This window comes from Magnolia sinica, chromosome 12 (genome assembly GCF_029962835.1).
Source record: "Magnolia sinica isolate HGM2019 chromosome 12, MsV1, whole genome shotgun sequence".
NCBI lineage: Eukaryota > Viridiplantae > Streptophyta > Magnoliopsida > Magnoliales > Magnoliaceae > Magnolia > Magnolia sinica.
Genome location: NC_080584.1, coordinates 14,268,345 through 14,280,589, shown reverse-complemented (window position 1 = coordinate 14,280,589; position 12,245 = coordinate 14,268,345). Strand labels below are relative to the sequence as shown.

Sequence of the window (12,245 nt, the reverse complement as noted above, 5' to 3'; positions counted from 1 at the left end):
GAGCTTTGCAAAGCCATTTTCCTCCCAGTTTCCTTTATCGTACTTAGGAAAATCATTAAGTGAATATATATATATATATATATATATCTCATTTAGTTTGGACTGTTACCCCACTTCAATCATGCTTTATTCTTCAGAACCATGCTGCCGCTTCTTAGTTGTTTTTGCTAACCAACATTTTGGAACATATGCTTGCTTCTTACCGTATATGAATTTGTTATTGTTGTTATTTCCAATTTATGCAACTATTATGTAGGACTCTTTTGGAGCTTTGCAAAGCCATTTCTTCCTCCCATTTTCCTTTATTGTACTTAGGATATTCATTAGGCGAAAAAAAAAATCCTCATTTAGTTTGGATCGTTACCCCACTTCAATCATGCTTCAGACTTTAGACCCATGCTCCCACTTCTTAGTTGCTTTTGCTAACCAAAATTTTAGAATAAATGTTTGCGTTTTCCCATATCTGGATTTGTTGCCACTTCTATTCACAATTCATGCAACTATTATGTAGGACTCTTTTGGAGCTTTGCAAAGCCATTTTCCTTTAGCAGCCTTTTGAATTGGGGGCATTTAGATGCCCTGGATATTTCAATTACCAGGTATTGCAATGCCTGATTATTGTAATGACTGGCAATTGTAATTTCTTTTTCTGAGAAACCTCTTACAGCAGGGGATTGTGATTATAAAAAACAATCAATGCCCGTCTTTGGTTAGCTTACAAGTTGGGAACCATGTGTTACTACTGTGTTTTAAATATTGAATAGCATGTAGTATAGCGTTCGCCCCTTTAAAGTGTGAGGCTTAAGTTGCATAGCATGTACTTCTAGATTTTTAGTTAAGGTTGTGCTCGGTTGCACCAAATATCATAAAATTTCATGATGTTTTGCACTAAATTAGTCTATTACTAATGAAATGACTAATGAAATTTAATGATATTTGGTGCAACTAAACACAGCCTAAAATAATAGGAAAAATAAGCAAAGATCAAGTATAAAAGTAAAGAAAGAGCAACCTAACTGATTTAATATTATTACTTCTAATATTTTACTAAAATCTTTAAAAAAAAAAAAAATAACTTGAAGGAGCAACCTAACTGATTTAATATTATTGCTTATAATATTTTACTAAAATCATTAAAAAAATTATCTAGTTTTTATTTTTAAAAATGAAAAATGTAACAAATCACTGAAATCATCAATGGATTTTAATGTTTTACTAAAAAATAACTTGTAGTGTGAGCTATATAGCATGTACCATAGGCTATGTAGTGTGCAGTGTATGCAAAATTAGCATATAGCATAGACTATACGTGAATTAACCTATTTTCATGAGCTATATGCTACATAGCAAATCTATTTTGCCTTGTGCATTTGGATGCACTTATGCAAAACCTCGTCTTGTCTCCCCCACCCCACAACTTGTCGAAATGGGTGCTAAAAATCCCACTTGCCGAAAAGCATTTGGAGTGGTCTTTGGCAAGTAAACAAAAGTGTTGACCGAGAAAAAAAGGGATTTGCTGAAAACCTTTTGCAGGAGATGTGTCCAAATGAGCCCTTACTGTATATGTCAATGACTTCATGGTATTATCTCTGGACTAGCTTTCTCTCCAGTGATGCTTACATTGCAGTTCAGCATATAGGATCTTGGGCGACTTGAGGATTTTCTTGAAGTCACTAGATCTTAGCATGGCCACGTTTTCCTGTCAGTGATGTGCTCAAAATCTCATCTCTAAGGCCTTACTGTAACAGAAAGCTCCTTTTATTTTGTGATGGTACCACTAATTGTGGAATTGAATTATTAACAACCACTCATCCAAGCAGTATCCATTTAAATCATGTTTTTAGGCAGTTCAGGTGTTCTCCTAGTCCCCTAGGAGAACTCGCCATACAACCATTTGTTGTATTTGATGTTGCATTCACCCATTAATTGGCTACAATTCAACCCTGGCTTCTTTCTACCTCACTACTGCGTCTATACTGATTGGGCATATCGTTCTATTATGCCAATTGATGACTTTTGAGATCTTTCCCTACTAGTTTTTTCTCATCTTGTTGAAAAGGAACACAATAAACAACATTTTTCTTAGGATGAGTGATGCGGGACACATGATTTAATGCTAGCATGCAACGTGAAGATTATGAAAGAGTCTATAAAGTAATTCAATTAACAAAAGATGTTAATCCACTAAGTAATTAAGAGTAAACAATAGGAAATAAAATTTGATTTAACCTAAAACACATGCCCGCGTGCTAAGAAATCACATAAACCGATTAAAATTAAGACCGATGGAAGGATAAAACTTCCAATTTAGCATAAGCACGTTCCACACTCAATAGACGGATTTGTAGGTTTTATAATTGGGGTTAGGAATGAGAAAAATTTGAAATTAGGAAAATCAGGGTTCATGAGAATTGGGGATTTTGAAATTAGGGTTTTTAGAAATTTGAAAAAATAGGAAATTGAATATCTAGGGTTTAGAAGGTTGCAATGGGAAGGGAAAAGAGCAAGACAAGAGAAGAAGAATAATAACTTTCGAAGAAGAAAGAGGAAGGATGTAAAACAAAGAATACCTTGGGGAATCCACCACTAAACAAGCTTCTACCCTTCCAGACTTTAATTGGAAGGGAGGGTTTATTTTATTTTATTATTTTTTATTTTTAAAACCCTAGAAAACAATGAGGAAAATTCCTTCATACAAGAGAGCTCCTCTCTTCTTTTTTTCTTCTCAAATCTCCACTAGGGTTGGAACTCCACTCCCCTTATGGTTTTATAATTAAAAAATTCAGAATTAAAATTCAGCATAATTACAACTATGCCACTCACTTACGTAAAGTGACCCATCATCCAAAATAAGAAAACTAAAACATATATTATCAATCTCAACCATCAAATAACTCCTAAAAATAACAAAAACCATAAACAAAGCAAGATCATAGTCCAAGGGGCTCAGATATAAAAGATCTGGTGGCCCAATGGCTTGATCGACAAGATCCAACGGTCGGATCGACACGAAATAGACATCCTATGACCAAAATGATCTCCTAAGTAGCCACAGGCATCATCCCAAGGTGGGGTCTTCCTGATGCACGTCCAATGCATGTCGGGTCTTTAAAATGGCCTGACGGGCCCCATTTGGAACTCGTCTCTCATCCATAAAGAAAGTTGCGCTAATGTGGGTGGTCGTCTCCATCTCTGGTACATCTGAGTAAGTCCTTTGATGTCCCCATTAATTCCCCTCGGCTGCGGAGATTTCACCTCTGGCGAAATAAAGCTGCGGTGATGCTGGAGGAGATCCAGGTCTCGTCGCTGAAGCTCTGCCTCTATGATTCACGTACTGTTTGATTTTGGTTTGCCCTTCCACTTGACAAAGTACTCCTAGTAACCGCCATGTCGTGTGGAAACCACTTCTTTATCTAAGATATTTTTCATCTACTCTCTTCTCATAGGTATGGATGGTACGGATGGTATAGGTTGAGAAGAGGGGTCAGGTAATGGCCATGGATTTTCGGACAGGTCAGGGGCATCATCATCAAAATTAATTGAGGGTTAGGGGAATGTCCATGAAACGGTACAAGATCTTCCACATTAAATGTGGAACTGATACCCATGTTAAGTGGAAGATTTATCAAGTAAGCATTCAAACCTAGTCTTTTCAAGATTTTATATGGTCCAGCGCTATGGGCTTATAATTTTTTATGGTTCTCTGTGGAAACCTTTTTAGGCATATTTTAATCATGACTTTATCACCCATAACAAACTCTTTAAACCTATGGTGTGAGTTAGCAATCATTTTGTATGTTTCATTACTTATATTGCTTCTTTTTCTAATCTCCACATGCAAGTCATGCGTATGTTGTGTAGATGCATGTCCAAACTCTGAAGGCCTATGGAACATAGACATGGGTATGCAATCTATAGGGGTCTTAGGCTAATTTACTTGTCTTTCCAATCCACGTCCTCCCCAAGACTCATTTGATCATGATGAAGGTTTGGTAGAGTTAATGTGTGAATGTCTCGCATGGGTATAAGCTCATCCGGTATGTCCTCTGAAATAACAACACTGGACTCCTCCAATACCGAACTCACCTCAGATGGTAACTCTACACTAACCTTGGGTGTAACCTCAGGTGGCAACTCCATAATAATCTTAGGTGTGACCTCACTTGCCATGTGTGCATACAATGTCAAATCAGTTTTAGTCTCTCTTTCAGACTCAGTATTAACTATAGGAAGAGACTCAAGCTGGAGTTTCGTCACATCTTCAGGACCACATGTCTTGACATCCTCCTTTTTAGGGATGCTTTTGGGCGGGAGAGACTTCAAGACAATCCTTTTGCCTCCATACATAAACGAACAGATATTCGAGCGACCGAATAGTGTTACGTCCATGTCATACAACCAAGGCCTGCCAAAATGATGTGGCCTCTATCCATAGGCAAAACATCACACCACAATGTGTCCGTATAGGAACAAAATTGGATGGGAATAGGACAACGTTGAAAAATCAAAATTGAAGATGCATCAACCCATGAGACTCGATAGGGCTAAGGGTGAGGAACAACTACCATACCTAAGCGGTCCACGGTGCGAGTAGATACCACATTGATGCAACTGCCACTATCAATAATCACCTTGCAATTTTTGCCACCACACTTGGCATAAGTGTGGAAAATTGAATCCCTACACCAATCATCACTTTCTACAATTTGGCTTAAGGCGCGGCTAATAATTGCAAGTGGTACAGTCTCAACTTGATCCCTGACTTGTGATTGGACATGTTCTTGAGTGTCGGGGTTTTCCTGAAGGGAGGCTTCAAGCCGATTGACACGCGCATTGATCACGGTCAATTGAGTTGTGGTGGTCTAATTGTGCACTTCAATAGCCATTAGACGGTTGTTGATAACGTTAAGGGTCTCGTCAATCTGCTCTAGATTCATAGTGGGGTGTAGGCTAAAACCATGTCCTGAACGAGTGGGCATACACAAAGATACTCTAAAGGAAACCCTAGGTCCTAGGATAATGTGATGACAACGATAGTACTAACTTAGAGATCATGCTAGACACACTAACCAGAAAATTCAGCAAGTCGCTATCCTTAAATCTTATGTTGAAAAAATTCAGCAAGATAGCAATCCAACTGTGCCAAACTGAAAATTTAGCAAAAGTGTAATATGAAAATTACAAACTAAAAATTCAGCAATGTGACAACTTGACATTACTATGCTGAAATTTAAGCAATGGTATAAGGGAAAACGCTAGTTGAAAATTCAGTAATAGGATACTCCAACAAAAATTCAGCAATATGATCCTATATGCAATGAATGCTCTACTAACCCTAGATGTGACATTAACCTAGATGCAACACAAAAATCCTATGCTAAACCTATGGTCTCTGATACCAAATTTGATGTAGGACACATGATTTAAGGCTAGCATACAACGTGGAGATTATGAAAGAGTCCATAAAGTAATTCAATTAACAAAAGATGCTAATCCACCAAGTAATTAAGAGTAAATAATAGGAAATAAAATATGATTTAACCTAAATCACATGCTCGCATGCTAAGAAATCACATAAATCGATTAAAACTAAGATTGATGGAAGGACAGAACTTCCAATTTAGCATAGGTACGTTCCACACTCAATAGACGGATTTGTAGATTTCATGATTAGGGTTAGGAATGAGGAAAATCTGAAATTAGGAAAGTTAGGGTTCATGAGAATTGGGGATTTTGGAATTAGGGTTTTTAGAAATTAGGAAAAATAGGAAATTGAAGATCTAGGGTTTAGAAGGTTGTAATGGGAAGGGAAAAGAGGAAGACAAGAGAAGAAGAATAATACCTTTAAGAAGAAAGACGAAGGATGCAAGACGAAGAATACCTTGGGGAATCTACTACCAAACAAGCTTCTACCCTTCCACAATTTAATTGGAAGGGATGGTTCCCTAGAAAATAGTAAGGAAAATTTCTTCACACAAGAGAGCTCCTCTTCTTTTTTTCTTCTCAAATCTCCATTAAGTTTAAACTCCACTCCTCTTGTGGTTTCATAATTAAAAAATTCGGAATTAAAATTCAACATAATTATAATTATGCCACTCACTTAGGTAAAGTGGCCCATCATCCAAAATAAGAAAATTAAAACATATATTATCAATCTTAACCATCAAATAACTCCTAAAAATAACAAAAACCATAAACAAAGCAAGATCATAGTTCGAGGAGCCCAGATATAAAAGATCTGGTGGCCCGATGACCTACTCGACAAGATCTAATAGTCGGATCGACATGAAATAGAAATCCTATAACTAAAATGATCTCTTAAGCAACCCACAAGCATCGTCCCAGGGTGGGGTCTTCAAAATGGCCTGGCGGGCCCCATTTGTAACTTGTCTCCTATCCACAATGAAAGTTGTGCTAATGTGGATGGTCGTCTCCGTCTCTAGTACATCCGAGTAAGTCCTCTGATGTCCCCATCAATGAGTGTAGTTGAAATGAGGATGCTGAGACGAGAGAGTGGTAGCACCGATAGGATATGAGATGCGGAAATTTGGCCATGTGCAACAGGGACCAAGAATTACACTTATTATGAGTGAGTTGGTTCAAGTAGGACGGATCTAGAAGGCTAGAGAAGGTCTACAAGGATGTGGAGAAGGTAGTAAGAAAATATTTGATGACTTATAAATTTAACTGAGGTTGGTCCTTGATAGAGTGGAATGGCAAAACAGGGTAGCTGCAATGTTTCGAGTATTGGTACCGACTAGCCTTTTGGCGAATTCGATACGGGGGCTGTATCGGTCCCTTTTTCTGCTTCAAAATTCCCAAAAAATATTGAATTTTTCTAAAAAATTGGAAGGATCCCAAATATGTAGCTTTTGTGTTTTGGACTTGTATTTAATGGTGTAAAGTGCCATTATTTGGTAAGAATGCTATTTGTCAAGCAGTGTCAGCTTGACTTGCTGAAATCTAAAAGTCACTATGATAGGCCCCAATCGAACACAAACCAAGCATGATATGGTGGATTAGGGCCTGTTACATATAAATACAACAAAAAGAAGGAAAAATGAAAAAAGAAGAAGAAGAAAAAGTGATAGCTTACCTCTTCTTCCAATATTTTCCAAAATGGTCCATTTTGCATCAATGTTCATCGAATATCACTCAAATCTTGTTCTTGATCTTCAAAATAGGCCTTGATCTAGTTTAATAAGCTTTCATCATGGTTGAGACGAAGAAAGAAGTGGATGAATTGGAGAAAGATTGAAAAAAAAATCAAAATGGGGAGTAACAGCCATGTCTGCCCCATAACGGTGCCAAAACTGGCCCATTCAACCTTTTATTTTTCTCATACAGACTGGTTCAGCCCTGTATTGCATAATGGAGGTGATTTATAAGGCTACATAATTGCCAATGCAGCTGTAAAGTAATCGTTTTTCAAAACTATGGGTAGCTGATCCCAATTAGTTGGGATAAGGCTTAGATGACATGATCCTGTGGAATAGGAACAAAAAATTCATTGTGGCTAAACCTACTAAGAAGCCTACTATGCCATGTTCTTTGCTTGCAAAGAACCATTCGGTCTTATCCATAATGGAATCACCTGGAAGAACAACTTACTAGAAAAGATAATCCCAACTCCATACTCTCTAATCCAAGCCATTCTATGGGATATGCTTCTTACCCTGTCATGGTTCAAAATATCGGCTAATATATATTGGTATTTTGAGAAAAATATACTGCTCTATTTTTTGTATATATCAGTGAGACATCACTAAATCGGTCAAAACTCACATGACATGTATTGGTCATTAAGGGCCCATTTGGATTGTAAGTTGCTTAAGATAAGTTACTTATGCCACAAGTAACTTATCTTAGCTTCTACTTATCAAGAACGTAAGTATGTTTGGTAAACAACCTACTTATCAGCTTCTCCTCTCTTTGGTCTCTCCTATGCCTCTCTTCAGCAACTCACGAAAAGTAGAAAAGCTAAAAAAATTAACTGAAGTGATTAAGTACTTTTAAGTAAAAAAGTTGCTTATAACTAATCATAAACCAAACTTACTTATCTGAAATAAGTTACTTTTCTACTGCCGTAGGGTCTGTTTCGAGACAGGCTGCTACATGCTTTAGTGATCATATTTTGTCAACTCTGGGTTTCACACTTTTCTGTCTTTTAACAACTTCCCTGAGGCAGAATCATGTATCTGTTTGGAAACATTGTACAAACTCAATTCCTCCCGAGAAAAGATCTTCCAGAAACCTAACTCTATATCTTGCCCCCACATGCATCTAATCCCCTTCCAACTCATCAATCACCAAACACATGGAACACAATGGCCAGAGGCAGCCTTTTCTTCAGATAACTCTACCCACACACTTTCACCATGCATATGCCCTCCCTGATAAGCTTTAACCTTTGTTACATGGTTGCTCAATCCTAGCATCTCATGGATACATTGAAATGAGAGATACCTGTTTATGTCATTTTTAGAAAGACTGTAGAATAGAGTGGAATGGTGGAACAGGATTCATATAGCCAGCCCCAATTAAATGGGACAAAGGCTTAGATGATGATGACAAGAACCATTCTAACCACACACTGATAATCAGTTCATTCAAAAGGTCCCACCATTGTGATGATCCAGACAGTTCATTCAAAAGGTCCCACAATAGATGGGCCACATTGAAATTTCTAACTCGACAGCAATAATCTCTGATCATTACGTGGTGAGGCAGATGGTGCAAGCAGCTTGGGCATGTTTCCAAAGAGCAGGTCTCCATGGCATTCCTTTAATAAATTAATGATTTGATCATAATACGCATTGTTGTCCAATTAACTCATCCCTGAAAGAAAATTCCATTCCATTGGTTAAGAAAATTCCATTCCATTGGTTATGAATTTTACCAGGCTGAACTCCTTGAGTTAAGCTGCTCCTTACTAGAAACTACTTCTGAGATACAGAAAGCATCCAAGACAATGGAAGCTACCCCCGATGATGGAGATGATACAGCTTCCAAATTCCATTCCTTGTTTACTGGTACATCTGGCATGAAACTCAACTTGGAGGAGCAACCTGATCAGGTCCCCACTTCCCCTGCTCAATTTCATGAAGAACCAGGAATGCCGCTGATGTCTGAAAATTCAGATTTTCCAGAGCTTAACTCTAGCAGGTAAATTGGTTTCCTTCTGATTGGAGTTCTGATAAGCCCACACACATCTTACTTGTGCACTAATCTAGACTGCACATCATGTGGACCCTGCCATGTATATGACCTCCCAAAAATGAGGTGTTCCAACTCATCAGGCGGGCCACGTTGAATCTTGACCATGGGCAATTCTATACGTGTCTCCTGCCTGGTGAGTGCACTGGCCTATGTGCCAGGTTATCTTCTGAATCACAGCTCAGATATCTCACACATATTGCCTGGTTGGCACATGCGGCCACATGTATGTTGGACATGGGCCTGTGGGCAACCACTAGTGGGTGGGTCCCACAGAGTTTTCGCTCCGATATCCCTCTTCAATTTTCTATCAGAATTTGAAGTTTGAATTTTAAATAGGAGGAAGAAGACTGTTAAGGGAGAGATCAGATGTCATAAAGAAAAGCCTTTTGCATCCAAACTCCCATATCCTCATGACCTTAATAAAAAGGGAGGCATACCCAAGTTAAAGGCAATCCCTATTGAGAGAATTTCCCAGAGAGATAGGGATGGAGGAATTATACCCATTTGTCCATCAAGCCCGCCTCTAGATGATCTAAATTATTAATTGTGTTTGAAGGCCATCTTAACCGTAGGATCAGAGGGGTGATTAGATCCCTTCCTCTCCCACAGTAGTTAGGCGGACTGCTGGATGTAGGTTGTCCATCTTCGGTGTTGTGCAAAGGTCCCTAAGATCGTGTAGATATCATCAGATCCTGTGGACCCACCATTCAAGCCTTTTAGTGTAGAGGTGTGCTTGCACTCAGCAAAACACTTACAGTTTTCCTATTTACACATCTTGAGATCTTTATATCTACTTGTCTCGACCCGCTCTAATTCAAATCCAAAGCCCATTTCTGGCAGTTTCGACGTATTCGAAAGCCCTACAACTGAAGTGCAGAGGCAGAATCAGACGAACCGTATTGACTCCCTCAGAGGCAGTGCATTTGCTAGTTCTGAGTCTCCTGCCTCACCTTCGGAGATGCCTGCTCATTCAAATAGCAGCAATGCCTCACCTACAGTTACTCATGAGTCTCCTGCCTCACCGTTGGATGTGCCTGCTCATTCAAATAGCAGCGATGCCTCATCTACAGTTACTCATGAGTCTCCTGCCTCACCGTTGGATGTGCCTGCTCATTCAAATAGCAGCGATGCCTCTTCTACAGTTACTCTTGAGTCTCCTGCCTCGTTGGAGGTGCCTGCTCTTTCAAATAGCAGCGATGACTCACTTACAGTTACTCCTGAGCTTCCAATAGCAACCACGCAAGGCAAGAAGATCGTACGATTCAAATGTGATGCTTCTGTTAATCCGAACGACGACTTCCCTCCCTCAAGCAGCTCCCCAGCTAAAAGCGAAACCCAAACCTGCAACAGATCTGATTCCTCAGGCACTGATGATGGGAGAGGCCCACTACCTGGACCACAACATTCGCCTTATCAGACTCCATTGAAACTGACAGATGAAATGCAGACACCGGGAACTGTTTATCCAGCAAAACTGATAACTACTGCAATCCAGAATGATACCGGGATCCGATATCAGTCCGTTTATCCATTTCCGACTTCAATGGGGAACTTGGGTCCTTTGGAACAATGCCCAGAAGAGGACATTGAGCAGATTATTGATGCAAAGCTTGAATTGCTTTTGAAGGCATGTGAGAAAGATACAAGTGGTATGGATCTCTACACTTCTCTTGTGAATAGTTTTGCTAGATTCTCTAACTTTTTAAAAGAGTATGAATTGGCCATGAATATTTCAGAAAAAGAAAGTTCTTGAATAATCTTGTGAATTATTGAATTATTCAAGAACAGCCGAGTTTCAAGGCCTGGACCAAACTAGATGGTCAGGTTGGTTTGAACATTGAATGGGCGTTTGGATCTTAAGTTGCTTAAGAAAAGCTACTTATGCCTTAAGTAGCTTATCTTGATTTCTACTCATTAATTGAAGTGATTAAGTAACTATAAATCGAAAAGCTACTTATAATTGATAATAAATCAACTTACCGTAAGAAGAAAAAGTAACTTATTTGGTGGTATCCAAATGGGCCCTGAACGGCCACCTAACAAGCTCACTCACCGTCAGAACCCTGTAAAAATGGATAACTGTTTTGTTGAGTGTTCTGACTCAGTGAGACTTGTTGAGTCATCTCATCAACTCGGTCATTTCAAACTGAGTCACTCGATGAGTGAGCATGTTTTTTCAACAAATAAAGGGTAAATATCTATCATTGTTGTCATTGTATAAGTCTACTCTTTGTAACACAGCATTTTAAATATCTAATATTACTCAGATCCATGGTATTTAAAAAAGGTAAGTACAGGTCTGTAATGTCCCTTCTGAGAAAATGGCCCTAAACTGCTCTGTAATGGTCATAAAAGCTCGTCATGGTCCCTTAAATATCAAGTCGAGTTGAGTGTTCGAGTCAACCTGAACAGACTGGATATCCGTTCAAGTTGTTGGGTTTTTGAACTATGACACTAAACAACAGGACAGTGATAGATAGTTGTTAGTTTTCTCTGGTTTTTTAATTATTTTTATGAAGTAGATTGCCAGCTGAAATGGGCCAGAGTGGTTCTGACCCGTTGGATTGGCGGGTGCACACACTTGTGCTGAACCACATGCTCTTTTCTCACTACGTGTTTCATGTGTTACTGGTAGATCCCACCGTTCCTGATGAAAGTGCGGAGAGACTCGGCTGGGATTCTATTAGCAGGGACGACTTGGATTTTATGAGGGACGACTCGGATTCTATGAGCAGGGACGACTCGGATTCAAGCAGTGAGGATGGTGCCAACGTCAATTAAGTGATGGCCATTTTGGTATTCTTTTTCGTTACATTTGATGCATAGGTGTTGTTCATAAGTTCAGATGCAACTATGTTCTCTCTCTCTCTCTCTCTCTCTCTCTCTCTCGGAATTCCTTTTAGTTACATTTGATGCATGCATGCTGTTCATACGTTCAGATGCAGCAATGGTTTCTATACCTCTCTCTCTCTCTCTCTCTCTCTCTCTCTCGTGTGTTGTATGTTTGGGATTTGAATCCGGAGGGG

General features: G+C 39.0%; 1 protein-coding gene across 1 annotated transcript in view; it reads left to right on the top strand.

Moving 5' to 3' along the window:
- LOC131219951 (uncharacterized) overlaps positions 1–12,194 on the top strand; it is a 34,808-nt gene extending 22,614 nt beyond the window's left edge. The window contains exons 16-18 of the mRNA XM_058214933.1: positions 8,903–9,165; positions 10,060–10,868; positions 11,855–12,194. Coding sequence (XP_058070916.1) covers positions 8,903–9,165; positions 10,060–10,868; positions 11,855–12,000 — 1,218 coding nt within the window. The 3' untranslated portion in view covers positions 12,001–12,194. The remainder of the gene's footprint in view (positions 1–8,902; positions 9,166–10,059; positions 10,869–11,854) is intronic.
- Positions 12,195–12,245: the final 51 nt, after the last annotated feature.